The sequence below is a fragment of the Orcinus orca genome, chromosome 8 (assembly GCF_937001465.1).
Source record: "Orcinus orca chromosome 8, mOrcOrc1.1, whole genome shotgun sequence".
In the NCBI taxonomy this organism is placed as follows: Eukaryota; Metazoa; Chordata; class Mammalia; order Artiodactyla; family Delphinidae; genus Orcinus; species Orcinus orca.
In genome coordinates this window covers 24,747,977-24,769,343 of record NC_064566.1, presented here as the reverse complement: position 1 = coordinate 24,769,343, position 21,367 = coordinate 24,747,977, and the positions used below count along the sequence as shown (strand labels likewise).

Sequence of the window (21,367 nt, the reverse complement as noted above, 5' to 3'; positions counted from 1 at the left end):
TGGAATGCCCAGGGTGGGCAGACTCCCATGGGGAGAACAGAGGTTGCAAACTCTGGGGGACTGTCCAGCCTTTATATGTCCCGCATTGGGCTTTGGAAACACTGGAATTCATTGCTAAGATTTACAACCCAAGAGCTTTTGCCTGACACTGGGCCCACACTCCTGGCTGGGCGGCAGTGGCTGGAACTGACCCCGCCGTCAGGCAGGAGCTCTGGGGCTTGCCAGCCTCCCCCTGGCTCCCGGCACCACACCCAGGGTGTCCAGCTGGGCCTCACAGGTGTGCACATTTGCATCCTCAAGCTAGAGGTCGCTGCACAAACTTAGGGGCAAGTGTATGAAACATCCAGGGCTCCCACCACCCCATCTATCCATCTATCAGCGTCTGCACCCTTACACCGCAGATACAACCTCCCGCTATTACAGATAAACCATCTCTGCTTCTATCTAAAGCCAATCCCTCTACTGTAAACTAGACCCAACCCCGCTGGTCCACTCAAGGATACCATTCCAGCAATTCCTCATCTCTCTGAAACCGTGGGTTAAATCCATTTCACCTGCCTTCACTAATCAAGGTCGTTTTAAGACTTGCATGTCCTCCAAGCAGCACAAAGCCTAAACAGTAAGATTTTTGCCTGAGTTTTTGTCCAGAAACTTGGAATCAGCTGTGTCTAATTCGATCTGAGTGGGTTAAGACTGGAGAGGACCACTGACCCTCTAACTGGGCCTGTGCCAGTGTCCGCTCAGTGACTTTTTTTTTTTTTTGCGGTACGCGGGCCTCTCCCTGTTGTGGCCTCTCCCGTTGTGGAGCACAGGATCCAGACGCGCAGGCTCAGCGGCCACGGCTCACGGGCCCAGCCGCTCCGCGGCATGTGGGATCTTCCCGGACCGGGGCACGAACCCGTGTCCCCTGCATCGGCAGGCGGACTCCCAACCACTGCGCCACCAGGGAAGCCCCCGCTCGGTGACTTTTTGACATCAGAGGGCTAAAACCTCCACCCTCAGAACACGCAGAGGCCTGTAGCCGAGTTACACCCAAGCAGAAGGACAATTACCGCACCTTTTTCCAACCACCTCCCCATGCTCCCCACGCCTCCGGCCACCCTGAGTCTTTATTCACTACCCCATAAATACCCCAGGCCCTTGCCTTGGGGGGTGAACCATACCTGACCTGCGGCTTGTTCGCACAGCTTCTCATCTGGCTGCCTCGCAAATCAGTCCTCTCTTCGCTGCAAACCTTGGCGTGTCAGCATTTGGCTTGCTGTGCGTCAAAGGAGCCTCTTCTACCTCGTCGGCTTTTCTCTACTGGGTCATCCTCCATCAGACCACAAACGTCTGGTCATTTATTCCTTCTTAAAAAACCATTCTGTCAACCCCGCTTATCCTGCCGGCTCCTGCCCAGATCTCAGCTTTCCTTGAAGCTAAGTCATCTACACCTGCTGTCTCTAGCGTGTCTGCTCCCGTTCTCTCCCCCAAACTACTCCACTCAGGTGTTAACCCCCATCGCTCAACCAAAACTGCTCTGGGCAAGATCGCCGGTACTGAATCCAAGTTGCTGAATCCAAAAGCGAATGTTCAGGCTCCTCTCACTTGGCCGAGCAGCAGCATTTGTCAGAGCCGACGGCTTCCCCCCGTTACACCCCTTCTTAACCTGTCTTCTGAAATACCCGGCTCACTGCTTACTCCTATTCATTCTCCAAACTTGATGGATTCTCTGCCTATGTTCTACTGTGCTGCTGGCACAGTGAGGGCACAAGGGAGTGTAGATGCCAAGCACCAAAACGTTACATTTGATGGAAGATTTTTTTCTATCAACTACGTTACCCTTTGCATACTCCTGCGCTGAGCTGTTGCTCCTCCTGGCCGTAGAGGCAGCACCTGGCAGAGGGACGGCGGCCGCAGCGGGTGCCCCATGGGGGACCCAGCAAGGGGGAAAGGGCAGAAATGCTGTACCATCGCTTCTCGCTTAGCTGGATTATTAATTCCCACAGCCTCCTAACTGCTTTCTCTGCGTCCCTCCTTACCCTGTTCTCAACATAGAGCAAGTCAGATCCTGTTACTCGTCAGCTGAAAACACTCTAACTACTTCCCATCCCACTCGGAGTAAAACCCCAAGTCCTTACTATGGTTTGTAAGGTCCCGCTCGAATGGACCCTCTCTGTACTCGTCCCTACCCCTCTCCCCCCACTCCTGCTCCAGCCAGCTGGGCTCTCTGCTGACCCTCAAGTATCCCACCTTCAGCCTTCGCACCTGCCCTTCACCCTGAAACATGCCCCCAGGCTGTCACCTGGCTGTCGCCCTTAACCTTTGTCAAACCTTGTTTAGATGTTGCCTCTTCAAGAAACCCTGCTTTCCTCCTACCCTCAGGACCATCCTCGTCCCTACTCTTTTTGTTTTCCCCTTAGCCTGTCATCTTCTGATACCCTATGGTGGTTTACTTATATTTATTGTCTGCATCCCCCAGCCCCAAGAGCCTAGGAGGGCGCCTAGCACATAACATGCACTCAAATATTTCTTGACTACATGAATTTCTAGGAACGACCGTGTCTTTGATCAGATTATCAAAGAGTTTTGTGCTCCAAAAACCATTTAAAAACTAAAAACATTTCCAAGGACTAAAGCTGTTTGAAACAAACTAAGCCCTTGTCCCAGTCCTCAAAGATCCTTTCCGAGCAGGGTCACAGCAACAGATCGAAATATATGTTGCCCTTGGCTTTTCCCAGTCCCCCCACCCTGACTTGGCAGTGTTGGGGATCCCCTCCTCCCTTGAATGCCAGCTGGGCAGCAGCTTCCAGCCCCCGTGAGAGTGCTTCCCCAGCAGCAGCACAGACAGGAGAGAGACCATGAGCTTTACCACTCAAGTGGGCACTGTATGTAGAGTATGTGCTGGGATCAACAAGAACAGCAGTAAATACAGAACAAAAAATAACGATCTTTGAAATGACAACAAATGGGGCACATTATCTAAGCACTAACACCTAAGGAGGCCGCTGCTGAGGCTCTGGTGGGCAGCTCCTCAGGAGAGAGAGGCCGACTTCTTTCCAGGCTGCCTCATCTTCAGGCCTTGTAACTTTTCATCTTTCAGCGCTTTCAAGAATTTATCTGCAGGAGAGCAAAACAAACTTAGCTGTAGGAGACATAAGGGCTTTTTCTAACATTTCCAAAGCAAGCTTCTGGGAAGCAATTGTGTACTCCCTACATGACCCCCAAACCCATTATGACCCAAGGTGGGTGAGGGGAAAAAAACCCTAACAGCCAAAACACGTCAAAGTGGAGAATAGGTGGTTGAGAAATCCAGGACTCAGAAAAGCCCAAGTATTCCTGGAGTTTTCTTCCCGAGGATGTGAGGAAGGAAACATTACAGGGTGCCTGATGAATTGGGGACCATTCCTATGGCCACATGGACCTAAACATGTCTGTTATTTCACAATAATGGGGATGGTCTTTCTAGAACCATCTGCCCTTTTCCAGTGGTCAGGGGCTAGCCTTAGCCAGACAAGGTGTTGGGAAAGACAAAATCTGTGGAACAGCCTATGGCTGTTTGGTCCATCTGGGAGCAATATTCTACAGTGCAACTTGGTCCTTCTGGGAGTAGAATTGGGTTTAACAACTTTACTCTCTAACATCAAGGACTCAGTCTGCGCAGTAGAGGAATCCTGCCCACATCAGCACAGCTGGTCTGCTCTGGTCTGCCCAAGACTTCAGACCTTAGACCAGACGGCAGAGGCAAGGACCCTGGTGAAAGGGCGGCCAGGGGTCACAGGAGGCTACCTTCCAGCAGTGAGAAATTGAGGATCCCCAAACTCCTCAGTGAACATCCTTGGGCCTTCTGGGTCTTACACTTCCCCCTACAGATCAACTGACCCTCACCTACTTCCCCCTCCTCCCATTGAGGACCCCAGTTTAAGATAAACACTAAAAGTCAGGTCTCTAGAGACAGGGGCTGTGTGTCTCGGGAGGGGGTGGGGGGGCAGTGTGCGAAACTCCAGGGTGTATCACTGTGCAGGAGGCTTAAAGTTCAACTTGGGGGTTGTGATGGACAGAGTTCCAGGTTTAGAGGCTCAGAGTCCAGACTAACAAAAGGGCTCAGGACGGAGGGAGGCTGGAATTTGGGGCAAAGGGGGCCGTGAAGTCCAGATTTATGGTGGGCAAAGGAATCGGTTGAAATCCAGGATGGAGTGTCTGGGTTCTGAGGGGATCGGTTTGGGATCAGGGATTCCTGGAAGCTGGAGTCTGAGCCCAAGGCCACACTGAGGGTGAGGGGCTCAGGGGGCATGGAGCCAAGGAGGGAGCAGAGGCAGGCTAAGGGTGGGCTCGGCCGAGGTTACACACAGCGCTGGGAGTCGAAGCCGTCCCCAGTGATGGTGAGCAGCTCCAGCTCCTTAATCCGGATCTCCAGCTCGCACAACTCCTCGGGATGGGAGGCAGAGGCTAGCCGGGGGGTCGTGGGGCCGGGGGCCAGGGGCGAGACAGACACCTCGGGCCCCGGCTGTGGCGAGTAGAAGAAGCGCAGAGGCTCGTAGGGGATGGAGGCCAGGCCGGAGGGCCAGGGCGGGGGACAGGGGCGCTCACTGGGGGAACCCAGGCCAGGCGGCGGTGGCGGCAGGGGCGCTGGGGCAGGGTGCGCCTGGGGCAGAGGCTGGCTCCCAGTCGCCCCGCCCGCCGGCGCCCCTCCCGCCTTCAGCGGCACGAAGAGCTTCTTCCAGATGTTGAAGTCGCTGAGCGGGGACGAGGAGATGCCGCGGTCATAGAGGGACGGGAAGTAGAGGGGCGGGGCCGGCCGCTGGCTCCTCGTGGGGCTCTGGCTGCCGCGCCGCCCCTTCGGCATCTTTTGAACGGGAAGGTGAGTGGGAGGAACCCCGTGCCGGGAGACGCGAGCCCTGGCCCCGAGTCACCCTGGTTCTGAGGTTCCACAGGCCACGCCCCGAGGGAGAGCGGCCCCCACCCTTTCGCCCGGCCCCGCCCCAAACAATCAAGATTCTAAAGCCCCGCTGGCCACGCCCCAGAATATGACCACGCCCACCGACGCGCCCCTAGAGTGAGAAAGGCCAGCGGTGTAGCTGGAAAGGGAAATCCCGCACGTACGCCCTGATGTGCAGCCCGTCCCCTCCGGGCGCTCCGCCAACATCCTCGACGACAGGTCCGGGTCCTCCAGATCCCGCCCCACGACTTCTCCTACCGCCCCTAAATTCCGCAAGCCTCACAACCAAGCTATTGCACCCCTGGCGCCTGCTCTCGCATCCCGCCATAACTTCATGCAAAAGTAGGAAGCTGGGAGCTGGTCAGAACTCTGAGAGAAAACTTTCTTCAGTCTTCCTCTCCTTCTATAGGGAGAAAAAAAATTCCTAGAAACTTGCCCCCTGCCCCAGCAGACTTCCCTTACCACTCCTCATTGCAAAGAAGTTTAGGGACAGGAGTGTCTGACTTTTCCTCCTTTACAACGGAAGAAGAGGGTAGATGGGAATGGCTGTTAGAGCCAACCCATGTTTCTACCAAATTTCCCAGTGTTGTGGACGATTCTGGAAGAAAGGGACCCTGGTATGGATTTGGAATAGATCTGAACTAGGTGTCTTCAATGAAATGTAGTTTAGTTCTCTTCCGAACATTCATTATCAGGAGCTAACAGGCAGTAAACGAACCACCAAAAGGAAGTCCTGCAGAATGTCCCTCGAACAGCTCAGCTCTTCTTTACGGTGTCTTGGACATACTGTCCAAGGGACACGCCCAGCTCATATAGATGAGTAGCCTGTACTAATCATAGACTGAGGGTGAGTAAATTTCCTTGAAAACGTCCGCCTTATGATATTGATGTAAATGAACAAAGATGGGTGGGGGCCAGTTTAGACTGTTGGCCAGTCAAGATCTGAGTCAGTACCAGCTCCACTAGCAAATGCTGTGTGTGTGTGTGTGTGTGTGTGTGTGTGTGTGTGTGTGTGTGTTTGGCAGCAAAGCAGAGAGAATCAGATATCCAAGATGGACAAGTTGCTTGACTTCTAAGATGGCTTTCTGTAAAATAAAAATAAGAGAACCAGGCTGCCTCATAGGGTTGTTTGTGATAATCAGATGGAAGACAGAATAGTGTGTGTGAAGCACTTGTAAACTTAGAAACTCTGTCCAAATGTAAGGAGCAGCAACCCCCACTGAGGGGCTTGTCTGAAGCTGAGAAGATTTTCCTCCCCACACTTACCTGTAAGCTCCTTGAGGGCAAGGGTCCAGCCCAAGGATCCTATAATGCTGAGCATATAATAGGATTCAATAAATATTTGGACACTTTTAAAACAGTGTTATGTGTTGTGGGAACTGAAGGGGATCACAATATACCACCCCCAAATATGCCACTTTGGCATAAGAATTATTTTAAGTTGGCAATTGAAAAAAGCAGACACAGGAGGAACTTCCTCCTCTCCTTTTATGGCCTAAAAGCAGGCCATAAATTTCCCTTTGTAAAGGTAACAAAATTTCCTTTGTAAAGAAAATAAATTTCCCTTAGTGAAGGTGTCCCCAACTCCCTCTCCCGTGCCAGGAAGAAGAGATGACCCTTATTACTGGAGATGGCACTAACTTGAGCCTGCATAACAGACCTTACCAAACAACCCTTGTCTTCCATAAGTTTCCCCCATATACTTACCTTCCCACCATTTACCTAGAAATTAAAAGGCCTAGAAATCCAAACCCCTTTCCCTTTGTCTTATCATTTGTTCGCAATTTAACACCCTTTGTTGAAATGGTTTCTGAGCTCTCAAGCCTAAACACTTCTTTGGGTTTTCATTACTTTTCTGTAAGGCCCACATATGCATACATAATAAATCTTTTCTCCTGTTAATCTGTCTTTTGCTACTTTAATTCTCATGACCCAGCTACTGAACCTAAGGGAGTCGAGGAAAAGTTTTTTTTTCCATTCCTACAGTAGTAGGAACCATAGTAGGGGTAAGAACCAGGGTTTGGGACTCAGACCTGGGACTGAGCCCTGGATCCACTATGTATTTGGCTGTGTAGGTTGAACCTTTCTGAACCTGTTTTTCATCTATATAATGGGACTAGTAATGGTACCCAATTGCTTGGATTGGCAAGATTAAATGAGACAATCTAAGTACCTGGCCGTAATACCTACTCAGTAAATGTTAGCACTTGTTATTACCTATTGAAAATCCTTAGAATGGAAAGAGATTTTGCATTATGTTTTTTATAGTTTATTTTTATTAAACTATATTATTTACTACTACTAATATTATTAAATAATAAAATAATATGATTAAATAATATTATTAAACTATTATTTTTAATTAATTAATTTTTTTTTGGCTGTGTTGGGTCTCTGTTGCTGCACACGGGCTTTCTAGTTGCAGCGAGCAGGGGCTGCTCTTTGTTGCGGTGTGCAGGCTTCTCATTGCGGTGGCTTCTCTTGTTGCGGAGCATGAGCTCTAGAGCACGGGCTCAGTAGTTGTGGCGCACGGGTTGCTCCGCGGCATGTGGGATCTTCCCGGATCAGGGCTCGAACCCGTGTCCCCTGCATTGGCACACGGATTCTTAACTACTGCGCCACTAGGGAAGCCCACATTATGTTTTTTAAATGATGTGATATAATCACATGTTTTTACTTGTATTTATCCATTCAAAGAGAAAAACCTTCCAGATGTTTTTTCTTAACCCCAAGATAATCTAAACAGATTTGATACTGGATGGCTTGCTTATAACACAGTTGTATGAGACAATGGGTTAAAAAGGTTGTTTCCTCTAACAACCACACTACAAGAAAACTCAGGCGCCGCAATGAACAAACACTGAGATAAACCCCAGTTTGGAGGTGAAGTCCATATGGGGTCATAACAAACCATGGTAGTTAAGGCAGAACCCTACCGATTATTTCTGCAAACAAAGGTCCGGGAAATTCAAGTTGCTAATGAAAAGATGAGCAGGCTTGCATGCATTTTAAACAGAACTCTTCTCTCCCTGGGGTCTAAAGCTCTTGTATCACCTGCCTCTTCCCGCAAATCTCCATTAAGTGCCATCCTGTTGGGACTTGAGGGACACAATTCCTAACACCCCTGCCCCCTGCCTGCATTTGGAACCAACTGAGAAAGACACACACGAGTCCTTTTTTGCTGCTAAAAGTCAGCTGGAGGATGCTGCTATCGGTCTGGCAGCCAGGTGGGCTTACTGATACTGCACCTCTCAGGTGAGCTCACCCACGCAGCGCAAGGCCCTCTGGGAAAACCACAGGCCTCGTGTGCAGGGAAGGGGCCTTCACCGGCACAGTGAAGAGCTGGCCAAGAACCGACCTGGTCCTTTCTCCAAACTCACTAAGCAGGGCAGTCCTTCCTCCACTCTCTGGAGAAGAGGGGCCGGGGGGTCACTCTTAAGAATCATGACGCTGCGGGATGTAAGTTCCTTCCAACACTCCGATTTAAATTTTCTATTTAACCCAGGCTGCCTCTCTGCAGTTGGGGTTTGTAACTTTCCATTGCCACAGCCCTCTCCAGAAGGTCCTGGGAGTACCTGGGGTGCTGTTCACCTGGTTCTCTCCATCATGGGACTGCTGGAGATGGTACAGAAAGCCTCCCCTGGGAGTCCCCTTCCCCTCCATCACTCTAACTCTGCATCTAGACACACTGCTGGCCGTCGCATCTTCACTAGGGTCTCCGCCTCTTGAGGGGTGTGTCACGATTTGCCATGCCTGCCTTGGCTCCGGTGGCTTTTAGGGACATGCAGTGTTTGTGGCTTGGAATACAACAGAGTTTTTTATGAAGAGAATGTTTGTGTCCCACCCAAATTCATATGCTGAAATCCTAACTCCCAGTGGGAGGGTATTAGGAAGTGGTTAGGGCATGAAGAAAGAGCCCTCCTGAATGGGATGAGTGACCTTAGAAAAGAGAGCTCCCTTGCCCCTTCCGCCACATGAGGGCACAGGAGACAGCCACCTATGAACCAGGAAGTGGGGTCTCACCAGACACCAAATACACTGGAGCTGTGATCTTGGACTTACCAGCCTCCAGAACTATGAGAAATAAATGTTTGTTGTTTAAGCCACCCAGTCTATGGTATTTTTGTTATAGCAGCCTGAACCAACTGAGACAAGAGTCGTGTCTGAATCAGGACCCCTTGTGACTCTGCGAAAGTCATGCCACCTCCCTGATCCTCCATTTTCTGACCTATAAAATGAAGATAATATCTACATCACAAGGTTGATGTATTTGATGAAAATATGTATAAGCAGTACCTGGGACACATCACGGGTGCTCAATGAGGTGTGACTATGATTAGTATTCAGTTACACATGGATTCCTTAATTCACCATTAGGTCCTGGTAAATTGATGAGAAAAATGGAGCAGGGGATCTCTCCTCGAAAATCAAACCCACTCCAGATTGAAAAGCCCTACACCCTAGAAGCTGATTCCCTGTTGTCCTGCTGAAGACAGTGGTAGTGAAACCGCAGAATGCGTTTCGGGACTTAGTAGAGCATAGGTTCTCCTGTCTTGGCACAGAATTCAGTGAGAGGCAGAGTGACAGGTAAGGAAAGAGTTTATTAGTAAAGGATGCTTTTGAGAAATACAAGCTGGCAGGCAAGGGAGTGACACCCTGAGAACTTAGTGGGCTACAGTTTTATAATCAAAGGAAGAGTGGAGAGGGGGAGAAGAACACCTTCTTCCTCATTCTTGAGTAAACATCAAGCTTCCATCATTAGCTCCTCCTCCACAGCAGGGTGGGGGGCGGGGTTTCTTGTCCCTACATAGTCAACCCGGAACTGTCATGGTGCTGTGGAAGTGAGCAAAGAGGTGGTAACATATAGTAAGATATGGTAAATCATCTCAGGTTTCAGTATAATGTCACCTTTCTCCTATATTTCTGCTCTTAGTACAAGCAGATAAATCCCCTTCTCAAGGACGATTAACTTGCTGACTTCAAGGGGCGTGATGTAGGACTCATTCCACAATTGTTTTATTGTTTGGGGGCATGTCTCATGCTTCTGTGGTATGGTTTTTTTGCCAAGCAAGTCTGTGTGGTTTTGTTGCTAGGCAAGCCTGCTTGGTTTTGTTGCTAAGCAAGCCTGCTTTCTTGAGTGATCATGAACTTACAGGGGTCTTCCATACTGTTCTTTCTATTTAAGATCCCCTTTGGGATGAACTATTTAATCACCTACTTTGTTCCTTTACTCTGTCCCTATAGTAATAAACACATAAAGAGAGGCTACTGCGTGCCAGGTACTTGTCTTCACTAATTTCGCCTTTCTAACAACCCCTAGAAGTAGGTGATGTTATCCCCATTTTCCAGGTGAGGAAACTGAGGCACACAAGGTTAAGTAACTTACCTGAGGTCCTGTGGTTGGTTAGCGTCAGAGCTAGTGTTCCACACAGGCAGGCTGGCTCCAGTGCTCAGTCTCTTCACCACTCCCTGCTACAGCCTCCCAACTGTTCTCTCAGCCCGCAGGCGAGGCCACCTTCCTGCCCTCTGGCTTCCCGTCCTCTTCCTGGCAGGGGGCTGGCTCCAACTGGAAGTTGTTTGTGCCACAGTTCAAGGGCCCAGCTATTCTGGGAAGCATGGAACAGTCTTTTCTTTATTACTCATTTGAAGTAACCATTGTGTTGGTCTGAACCTGGGCGTGGGTAGGGAGCAGGCATTCCCACCTCCCTTCCCAGCATCCACGATTTCAAGAAAGTTTCTAAAAAATGCAGCCCAGCCCTTATTCTTGTTTCTCTTGGTGGATGTGTTCCTCTGCATTTGCAGAGTAAGTACAGTTTTTAATAAACTGAAGCCTGGGAGGTAGATTCCCTGGCATGGAGAGTACAGGGGTTTGGAAGATAAGAGCTGAGTCTAAGTCCCATCAACCAGCATGAACCAGCTATGCAAGCTTGGGTGAAATAATTGTCACTAACACTTACTGTCCACTTACTGTGTTTTCATGTATCCTGACAGTAACACTTACAGGGGTAGGTCTGTCAGAATTTTCTGTTCACAAGCAACAGAGGTTGATACTGAGGATTTACACAGAGGTCTGTGAGACAGCTCATGGAATTAAAAGCTTAAGAATTAGGTTTAGGGCTTCCCTGGTGGTGCAGTGGTTGGGAATCTGCCTGCCAGTGCAGGGTACATGGGTTCAAGCCCTGTTCCAGGAAGATTCCACATGCCCCGGAGCAGCTAAGCCCGGGTGCCTCAACTACTGAGCCTGAGCTCTAGAGCTTGCAAGCCACAACTACTGAGCCCGCAAGCCACAACTACTACAGCCCATGCGCCTAGAGCCCGTGCTCCACAACAAGAGAAACCACCGCAATGAGAAGCCCTCGCACCACCACGAAGAGTAGCGCCCGCTCACCTCAACTAGAGAAAGCCCGCGCACAGCAATAAAGACCCAACACAGCCAAATATAAATAAATTTATTTAAAAAAAAAAAGAATTAGGTTTAGAAGGTGCAGAGACCAGGTAGGAGGAAGGAATCAGTAGCCTGTTCAGTGTGGCCAATGGGGTGGTAGATGCTATTGGCTGGCTATTCTCAATGACTGTTTTAAACCCTTTTCCCTCGTTGCCTTCCCCTACAGAGGCTGGAAACTGTGCCAGCCCCCGTGCAGGTAGGAGTAGCCATGAGACACAGTTCTATTCCGAAGACATGAAGAAGGTACCTGGGAGCTTTCTGGGAAAGATTGCACTTTCCTTATAAGAGGGACAGAAACAACTGAAGCTTTCGCCTCATCTCCTTTGCCTGCCTAGAACCCAGATGCAATGCTGACACTTCTGCAGTCACTTTGTGATCAGGAGGGAAAGACCAAAAATAGCACAAATATCCCAGCCCAGACATCACTGAGCAGCTAAAACAACGCTAGTGGCTGCCCACCTCCAGATTGTTTATGCAAGGAAACCAGACTCTATCTGATTAAACTACTCTAAATTGGGTTTTCTGTTACTTGTACCTTTCCTGAGACTCACAGCTTCAACCAAAAAATTTTTATCAACCCTTGCATAATTCAAGACTCAAATTCCCAGAGAGAACATGCCTGTCTTTTGGCTAGAGGAGGCGCAGTGGTTGGGACCAGTGGTTAGACCAACTTTATTAACAGTTCCACCAAGACTGCACTTAAAGGGTGAAAGTAATTCCCCAAAAGGTAATTATGGCTCTGTTACAAGAGGGGAGGAGGAGAGATGCCGAGTGGCTAAAAGTCAAATGTCCTTTACTGTAGGTACCACTGTTACAACTGATGACGATACAGAGGCTCAGAGTGGTGAGGTAGTATGCTCAAGACCTCAGAGCTAGCCAGTGATAGAGGCATAAAAAGGACTCTTTACAACTATGCTGCATATGTACGGCTTTTAAGTAAAGGTCTGTTGCAGTTTAGGTTTTACTGTAAACCTAAACTAAAAAAAAAAATCTCAAAGCTACTTTATTCACATAATATACGTATTATTTCCATTCCAATTTTTAGTGTACTCTTAACTGCTTCCTATAGCTCAGGGAGGAAGGGGTTTAGTTAGCAACTGTCAGTTAACCCTTCTCACTCGTAGTTGTCTTCATCAGGGATGTCTGGTTGCAAAGAATAGAAACTTTCTCAAACTAGTTCAAGCAATCTTACTGAATCCAAGGGCGAGTCACCTGGGCCCCACTGTCCCACTCAGTGAAATGGGCAGGGACTGTAGTTTGTAAACACTCTGATGGGTTTGGGTATAGGCAATACTATTGCATAGTTACTGAAAAAAATTAAATGAACTCATATAAATACAGTGCCTAGACTAGTGCTGGCACACGGTTAAGCCCTCAAGTTGTGACCCACTATGCTCCCTGTTCAAAAATTTGGAGCCGGTCCCATTTTGTCTACCCTAGTAGAGTTTACAAATTACAATGCTAAGCTCCAGTTCTGGTCACAGCACCGTAAGCCAACACTGCTCACATACAGGATCAGCATGCTGGGGTTGGCTAACTTGCACATGGCTGATAATAGCAAGGGTGGGAAAAGCAGCACCCCCAGGGAAGCTGATCACAGGAAGGAAGCTCCCTACTCCACAATCAGAGTCTTGAGTTTCCCAGTTCAGTGCACTCGCCCCCTGTAGGCTTCATGCTGTCCCACCCCCTCTCCCAGAGGCTCTGGACTCCCCAGCTGCCAGGTGGGAAAAGAACATCCTTACCTACAAGGGATCCTTGTAGACACTGACCTGGAAGTTAAGTACTGTGGTCATTTATTTTATTCCAAAACAACATGTGCCTATGAATAGGAAGCTTTACATTTATTTAGATAAATAAACAGTTTATGGTGAATAATCCTCTAAGAAAATGTTAAAGATCATCTCTGGTCAGCTTCTACTTTGGTCAAAGCCAGAGGTTAGTAAACACACTGTGGTTCCCTGTAGATTCTGAGACCCCTGGAGCGTCAACAACCCTGTGCTCCAGGCAACCTACATTTTTATTATAGTCCACTTCCCACCTGCTGGACACTGCAGATGCATGACCTCAAGCCTCACAACAATTCTCTGAGGTAGGTGCAGGAAGCCAGAGCTCAGAGGTGTTCAGAAAACTTGTCCAGGGACTTCCCTGGCGGTCCAGTGGTTAAGACTTCACCTTCCAATGCAGGGGGTGTGGGTTCGATCCCTGGTCCGGGAGCTAAGATCCCACATGCCTCACGGCCAAAAAACCAAAACATAAAACAGAAGCAGTATTGTAACAAATTCAATAAAGACTTTAAAGATGGTCCACATCAAAAAAAGAAAAATCTTAAAAATAAATAAATAAAATAAACAAAAACTTGTCCAGAGACATAGCCAATTAGTGGAAGAGACAGGATCCGAATTGAGGTTCCCAAAGGCAAACTCCATGCACTTAACAGCTACTATCCTGAAACAAAATATTTACAAGAATCAGTGGGCCTTTTGAAACAGACTGGCAAACACAGTGTTTTGAAATTACCTCCTGTTTCTGGAAAGGTCTAACTAGGTATGTAAAGCTCACACCATTGGGTAATCTAACCGTCAGTAAAAGACAACTGTACTTAATATTTTCCTTTCTAAGAAAAGGCAGGAATTGATTCCTTCAAAGCACAAAGGCACGAGGGTCCCATTCCAGGTTTCTTTCCAGAGTCAGACTGGAGTACATTTAGAGCAGTACATTTAGGGCAGCTGAGTGGTTGACCTGGGGAATTGAGTGGGCATCCTAAACTTACCAACATATTAACTTGGTGACCTTGAGCAATTCAGCTAACTTCCCCAGATGAAATTTCCTCTTAAGCAAAGTGAGATAATGACAGTACGGATAAAAATACTCTGTAATGACCTATAAGGGAAAAGAATCTAAAAGAGTGGATATAAGTATATGTATAACTGATTCGCTTTGCTGTACAGCAGAAACTAACACAACATTGTAAATCAACTATACTCTAATAAAAATTAATTAAAAAAACTACATGTAAAACACGCCGCATAGAACCTCACACTAGAAAGCACCCTTCATCTCAGTGCTCGGCATGTCAGTACAACCTCCAGTCAGCTCTGCACCTTCTCAGCACATCAGCATCCCTTAGAGGGAACTGTTAGCATTAGTCAAGATCTGTTTGGAAGCAGCAAGACCAATGTGAGCTAGTAGACTTTCAATATTGATGAGGGACTTACAATGTGCAGATAAATAATCTGGCCCTGCTGAGGGTTCAAACTCTCAAGGGGCCCAAAGTCCAAAACATGTGGGCTGGCAGGCTCTTATTTTATCAGGACACACACTGCATGATGTTAAGTCATGGGGCCAACTGCAAGGACACAAAAGTAGACCTGTACCTCGAAGCTCAGTACTTCCCAAAGTTGGACACTGGGCCAGTATCCTTCAGGACATACTACGAGTTCCACTTATCTATCCACTGGGTGTACCTTGCATCTATCTATAGCTCATCCCCCAAAAGAGACGATCCAATGGGGTTGTCACCACCCAATACTGAACGCAAGACTATTGACTCTCCAACTCATCTGGCCTTTACAGTATTGCCTCCGGGTCCAGACATCTAACCCTTAGTCTGTGGTATCAGTCATAGCAACTATCTGCAGAAAGAAACCTCGAAGCTTAAGGCCATTTATACGGCCCTTGCTGATTGACTCCCAGCAGCCCTCTCCCCAGCTCCCCATTTAGCAACACCCAGATTCTGCCTTAGAGAATTACCCCCTTCTCAATGTACTCTGGCCCCAAAGTGGGCACGAGACCCAAGAAAGCAGTCAGACAGTCTCACCCTGTCATCTGAATCTTGAAAGAGATTTCTGGAACTGCCCAACTCCTGTTTTTTTTTTTTTTTTAATCTCTCTGACTGACTCTTCTGCTCTCCTCTTCCACTTTTAAGGGTGCGTGTGATTACATTTGTTTCACCTTCTCCCTATTTTATTTTATTTTTATTATTTTTTAATAGCTCTTTATTGGAGTATAATTGCTTCACAATACCGTGTTAGTTTCTGTTGCACAACAAAGCGAATCAGCAATATGCATACACATGTCCCCATATCCCCTCCCTCTTGCGTCTCCCTCCCACCCTCCCTATCCCACCCCTCTAGGTCATCCCAAAGCACCGAGCCGATCTCCCTGTGCTGTGCTGCTGCTTCCCACCAGCCATTTTACATTTGGTAGTGTATGTATGTCGATGCTACGTTCACTTCGCCTCAGCTTCCCCCTCCCACCCCATGTCAACAATTCCATTCTCTATGTCTAACTCTTTATTCCTGCCCTGCAACTAGGTTGATCAGTACCCACCTTTTTTTTTTTTTTAGATTCCATATATATGCGTTAGCATACGGTATTTGTTTTTCTCTTTCTGACTTACTTCACTCTGTATGACAGACTCTAGGTCCATCCACCTCACTACAAATAACTCAATTTCGTTTCTTTTTATGGCTGAGTAATATTCCATTGTATATATGCGCCACATCTTCTCCATCCATCCATCTGATGATGGACATCTAGGTTGCTTCCATGTCCTGGCTATTGTAAATAGAGCTGCAATGAACATTGTGGTGCATGCCTCTTTTCTTTAAATTTATTTTATTTATTTATTTTTGGCTGCTTTGGGTCTTCATTGCTGCACACACACGGGCTTTCTCTAGTTGTGGTGAGCAGGGGCTACTCTTCATTGTGGTGCGCAGGCTTCTCATTGCGGTGGCTTCTCTTGTTGAGGAGCATGGACTTTAGGCGCGTCAGCTTCAGTAGTTGTGGCATGTGGGCTCCAGAGCGCAGGCTGAGTAGTTGTGGTGCACGGGCTGAGTTGCTCCGCAGCATGTGGGATCCTCCCGGACCAGGGCTCTAACCCATGTGCCCTAGATTGGCAGGCGGATTCTTAACCACTGCGCCACCAGGGAAGCCCCATGTCTCTTTTTAAATTATGGTTTTCTCAGGGTATATACCCAACACTGGGATTGCTGGGTCATATGGTAGTTCTATTTTTAGTTTTTTAAGGAAGCTCCATACTGTTTTCCATAGTGGCTGTATCAATTTACATTCCCACCAACAGTGTAGGAAGGTTCCCTTTTTCACCACACCCTTTCCAGAATTTATTGTTTCTAGCTTTTTTGATAATGCCATTCTGACCGCATGAGGTAATTACCTCATTGTAGTTTTGATTTGCATTTCTCTAATAATTAGTGATGTTGAGCATCTTTTCATTTGCCTCTTGGCCATCTATATGTCTTCCTCGGTGAAATGTCTATTTAGGTCTTCTGCCCATTTTTAAACTGGATTGTTTGTTTTTTTGATATTGAGCTCCATGAGCTGTTTGTATATTTTGAAGATTAATCCTTTGTCTGTTGTTTCATTTGCAAATATTTTCTCCCATTCTGAGGGTTGTCTTTTTGTCTTGTTTATGGTTTCCTATGCTGTGCAAAAGCTTTTAAGTTTAATTAAGTCCCATTTGTTTATTTTTGTTTTTATTTCTGTTACTCTAGGAGGTGGGTCAAAAAAAGGATCTTGCTGTGGTTTATGTCAGAGTGTTTTTCCTATGTTTTCTTCTAAAAGTTTTATAGTGTCTCATCTTACATTTAAGTCTTTAATCTATTTGGAGTTTATTTTTGTGTACGGTGTTAGGTAGTGTTCTAATTTCATTCTTTTACATGTAGCTGTCCAGTTTTCCCAGCACCACTTATTGAAGAGGCTGTCTTTTCTCCATTGTACGTTCTTGCCTCCTTTGTCGTAAATTAGGTGCCCATATGTGTGTGGGTTTATCTCTGGGCATTCTATCCTGTACCATTGATCTATATTTCTGTTTTTGTGTCAGTACCGTATGTCTTGATTACTGTAGCTTTGTGGTATAGTTTGAAGTCAGGGAGCCTGATACCTCCAGCTCCGTTTTTCTTTCTCAAGATTGCTTTGGCTATTCGGGGTCTTTTGCGTTTCCATACGAATTGTGAGATTTTTTGTTCTAATTCTGTGAAGAATGCCATTGGTGGTTTGATAGGGATTGCATTGAATCTGTAGATTGCTTTGGGTAGTATAGTCATTTTCACAATGTTGATTCTTCCAATCCAAGAACATGGTATATCTCTCCATTTGTTTGTATCATCTTTAATTTCTTTCATCAGTGTTTTATAGTTTTCTGAGTACAAGTCTTTCGCCTCCTTAGGCAGGTTTATTCCTAGGTATTTAATTCTTTTTGTTGCAATGGTAAATGGGAGTGTTTCCTTAATTTCTCTTTCAGATTTTTCATTGTTGGTGTATAGGAATGCAAGACATTTCTGAGCATTGATATTGTATCCTACTACTTTACCAAACTCATTGATTAGTTCTAGTAGTTTTCTGGTAGCATCTTTAGGATTCTCTATGTATAGTATCATGTCATCTGCAAACAGTGATAGTTTTACTTCTTCTTTTCCGATTTGGATTCCTTTTATTTCTTTTTCTTCTCTGATTGCTGTGGCTAAACTTCCAAAACTATGTTGAATAAGAGTGGTAAGAGTGGGCAACCTTGTCTTGTTCCTGATCTTAGAGGAAATGGTTTCAGTTTTTCACCATTGAGAATGATGTTGGCTCTGGGTTTGTCATATATAGCCTTTATCATGTTGAGGTAAGTTCCCTCTATGCCTACTTTCTGGAGGGTTTTTATCATAAGTGGGTGTTGAATTTTGTCAAAAGGTTTTTCTGCATCTACTGAGATGATCATATGGTTTTTATTCTTCAATTTGTTAATATGGTTTATAATATTGATTGATTTGTGTATATTGAAGAATCCTTGTGTTCCTGGGATAAACCCCACTTGATCATGATGTATGATCCTTTTAATGTGCTGTTGGATTCTGTTTGCTAGTATTTTGTTGAGGATTTTTACACCTATGTTCATCAGTGATATTGGCCTGTAGTTTTCTTTTTTTGTGACATCTTTGTCTGGTTTTGGTATCCGGGTGATGGTGGCCTCATAGAATGAGTTTGGGAGTGTTCCTCCCTCTGCTATATTTTGGAAGAGTTTGAGAAGAGTAGGTGTTAGCTCTTCTCTAAATGTTTGATAGAATTCACCTGTGAAGCCATCTGGTCCTGAACTTTTGTTTGCTTGAAGATTTTTAATTACCGTTTCTTACTTGTGATAGGTCTGTTTATATCTTCTAATTCTTTGTGGTTCGGTCTTGGAAAATTGTACCTTTCCAAGAATATGTCCATTTCTTCGTGGTTGTCCATTTTATTGGCATATAGTTTTTTGTAGTAGTCTCTTATAAGCCTTTGTACTTCTGCAGTGTCAGTTGTGATTTTTCCTTTTTCATTTCTAATTTTATTGATTTGCACCGTCCCTCTCCCTTTTATTCTTGATGAGTATGGCTAAGGGTTTATCAATTTTGTTTATCTTCTCAAAGAATCAGCTTTTAGTTTTATTGATCTTTGCTATTGTTTTCTTCATTTCTATTTCATTTATTTTTGCTCTGATATTCATGATTTCTTTCCTTCTACTGACTTTGGGTTTTCTTTGTTCTTCTTTCTCTAGTTGTTTTAAGTGTAGGGTTAGATTGTTTGAGATTTTTCTTGTTTCTTGAGGTGAGGTTGAATTGTTATAAACTTCCCTCTTAGAACTGTTTTTGCTGCATCCCATAGGTTTTGGTTCGTTGTGTTTTCGTTGTCATTTGTTTCTATGTATTTTTTAATTTCTTCTTTAATTTCTTCAATGATCTCTTGGTTATTTAGTAGTGCACTGTTGAGCCTCCATGTATTTGTGTGTTTTTTTTTTACAGTTTTTTTCCTGTAACTGATTGCCAATCTTATAGCGTTGTGGTCAGAAAAGATGCTTGATATGATTTCAATTTTCTTAAATTTTCCGAGGCTTGATTTGTGACCCAAGATGTGATCTATCCTGGAGAATGTTCCATGTGCACTTAAGAAGAAAGTGTATTCTGCCACTTTTCAGTGGAATGTTGTATAAATATCTATTAGATCTGCTCTATTGTGTCATTTAAACTTTTGTTTCATTATTTATTTTCACTTTGGATGATCTGTAGATTGTGAAAGTGGGGTGTTACAGTCTCCTACTGTTATTGTGTTACTGTCAGTTTCCCCTTTTATGGCTGTTAGCATTTGCCTTATGTATTGAGGTGCTCCTATGTTGTGTGCATATTTACAATTGTTATATCTTCTTCTTGGATTGATCCCTTGATCATTATATAGTGTCCTTCTTTGTCTCTTGTAATAGTCTTTATTTTAAATTCTATTTTATCTTATATGAAAATTGCTACTCCAGCTTTCTTTTGATTTCCTTTTGCATGGAATATCTTTTTCCACCCCCTCACTTTCAGTCTGTTTGTGTCCCTAGGTCTGAAGTGGGTCTCTTGTAGACAGCATATATACAGGTCTTGTTTTTGTATCCATTCAGCTAGTCTGTGTCTTTTGGTTAAGGCATTTAATCCATTTACATTTAAGGTAGTTGTCGGTATGTATGTTCCTATTACCATTGTCTTAATTGTTTTGGGTTTGTTTTTGTGGGTCTTTTTCTTCTTTTGTGTTTCCCCGCTTAGAGAAGTTTCTTTAGCATTTGTTGTAAAGCTGGTTTGGTGGTGCTGAATTCTCTTAGCTTTTGCTTGTCTGAAAAGCTTTTGACTTCTCCATCGAATCTGAATGAGATCCTTGCTGGGTAGAGTAATCTTGGTTGTAGATTTTTCTCTTTCATCACTTTAAGTATATGCTGCCACTCTCTTCTGGCCTGCAGAGTTTCCACTGAAAAATCAGCTGATAACCTTATGGGGATTCCTTTGTATGTTATTTTGTTTTTCCCTTGCTGCTTTTAATATTTTTTCTTTGAATTTAATTTTTGTTAGTTTAATATGTGTCTTGGTGTGTTTTTCCTAGGGTTTATCCTGTATGGGACCTCTGTGCTTCCTGGACCTGGGTGACTATTTCCTTTCCCATGTTAGGGAAGTTTTCCACTGTAATCTCTTCAAACATTTTCTCAGACCCTTTCTTTTTCTCTTCTTCTTCCAGGACCGCTACAATTCAAATGTTGGTGCATTTAGTGTTATCCCAGAGGTCTCTGAGATTGTCTTCAATTCTTTTCATTCTTTTTTCTTTATTCTGCTCCTTGGCAGTTATTTCTACCATTTTGTCTTCCAGCTCACTTATTTGTTCTATTGCCTCCGTTATTCTGTTATTGATTTCTTCTAATGTATTTTTCATTTCAATTATTGTGTTGTTCATCTCTGTTTGTTCTTTAGTTCTTCTAGATCTTTGTTAAACATTTCTTGTATTTTCTCAATCTGTGCTTCCATTCTATTTCTGAGATTTTGGATCATCTTTACTATCATTACTCTGAATTCTTTTCCAGGTAGATTGCCTATTTCCTCTTCGTTTATTTGGTCTTGTAGGTTTTTACCTTGCTCCTTCATCTGTGACATATTTTTTTGCTGTCTCTCTCTCTCTCTTTTTTTTTATGAGTGGGATTGTGTTCCTGTTTTACTGGTTGTTTGGCCTGAGGCTTCCAACACTGGAGTTTGTAGGCTATTGGGTAGAGCTGGACCTTGGTGCTGAGATGAGGAACTCTGTGAGACCTCAGTCCGATGACTATTCCCTGGGGTCTGAGGTTCTCTGTTAGTCCAGTGGTTTGGACTCAGAGCTCCCACCACAGGAGCTTCCCCCCGACCCCAGGCTCGCAAATCAAGATCCTGCAAGCCGTGTGGGGTGACAAGAAAAAAAAGAGAGAAAGAACAGAGTAAAAAATAAAATTAGACTAGGAAACTAACAGATATGTTAGAAAGAATATAAAAATAAAAATATAGATGAATCAACAACTGGAAGGTACATCAGTACCAAAATAGTAAAAAAGAGGAGGGAAAGGAAAAAAAGGGGGGGGTAGGCCTTGGCTGTGGAGGGCGGGGCCTAATCAAGGGCAAGTTTTGGGCAGTGGGGAGGGCCTATGCTCAGGACCCACAGGGCTGGAAAAGGCCCTGGGGGCTGTGGGGGGTGGGGCTTAG

General features: G+C 45.4%; 1 protein-coding gene across 2 annotated transcripts; it reads right to left on the bottom strand.

The window, feature by feature from the left end:
• Nucleotides 1-2,846: 2,846 nt before the first annotated feature.
• C8H11orf91 (chromosome 8 C11orf91 homolog) lies at nt 2,847-15,437 on the bottom strand. 2 transcript variants are annotated; one of them, XM_033410206.2, is made up of 4 exons: nt 10,305-15,437; nt 6,185-6,223; nt 4,330-5,321; nt 2,847-3,099 (listed from the first exon to the last, which is right to left on the bottom strand). In XM_033410206.2, exons 3-4 carry the CDS (start codon nt 4,823-4,825, stop codon nt 3,014-3,016), a joined length of 582 nt encoding a protein of 193 aa, XP_033266097.1. In that variant the 5' UTR covers nt 4,826-5,321; nt 6,185-6,223; nt 10,305-15,437; the 3' UTR covers nt 2,847-3,013. The 2 variants fall into 2 exon arrangements, with proteins under 2 accessions (XP_033266097.1, XP_049569904.1); XM_049713947.1 differs by having other exon boundaries at nt 4,330-5,318.
• Between the last annotated feature and the right edge of the window lie 5,930 nt (nt 15,438-21,367).

Excerpts from the sequence above, each read along its gene's own strand:
- C8H11orf91 (XM_033410206.2), bottom strand. The coding sequence starts at position 4,825 with ATGCCGAAGGGGCGGCGCGGCAGCCAGAGCCCCACGAGGAGCCAGCGG. Across the intron at positions 3,100-4,329 it reads CGGCTTCGACTCCCAGCGCT|ATAAATTCTTGAAAGCGCTG; the intron begins GTGTGTAACCTC and ends GCTCTCCTGCAG.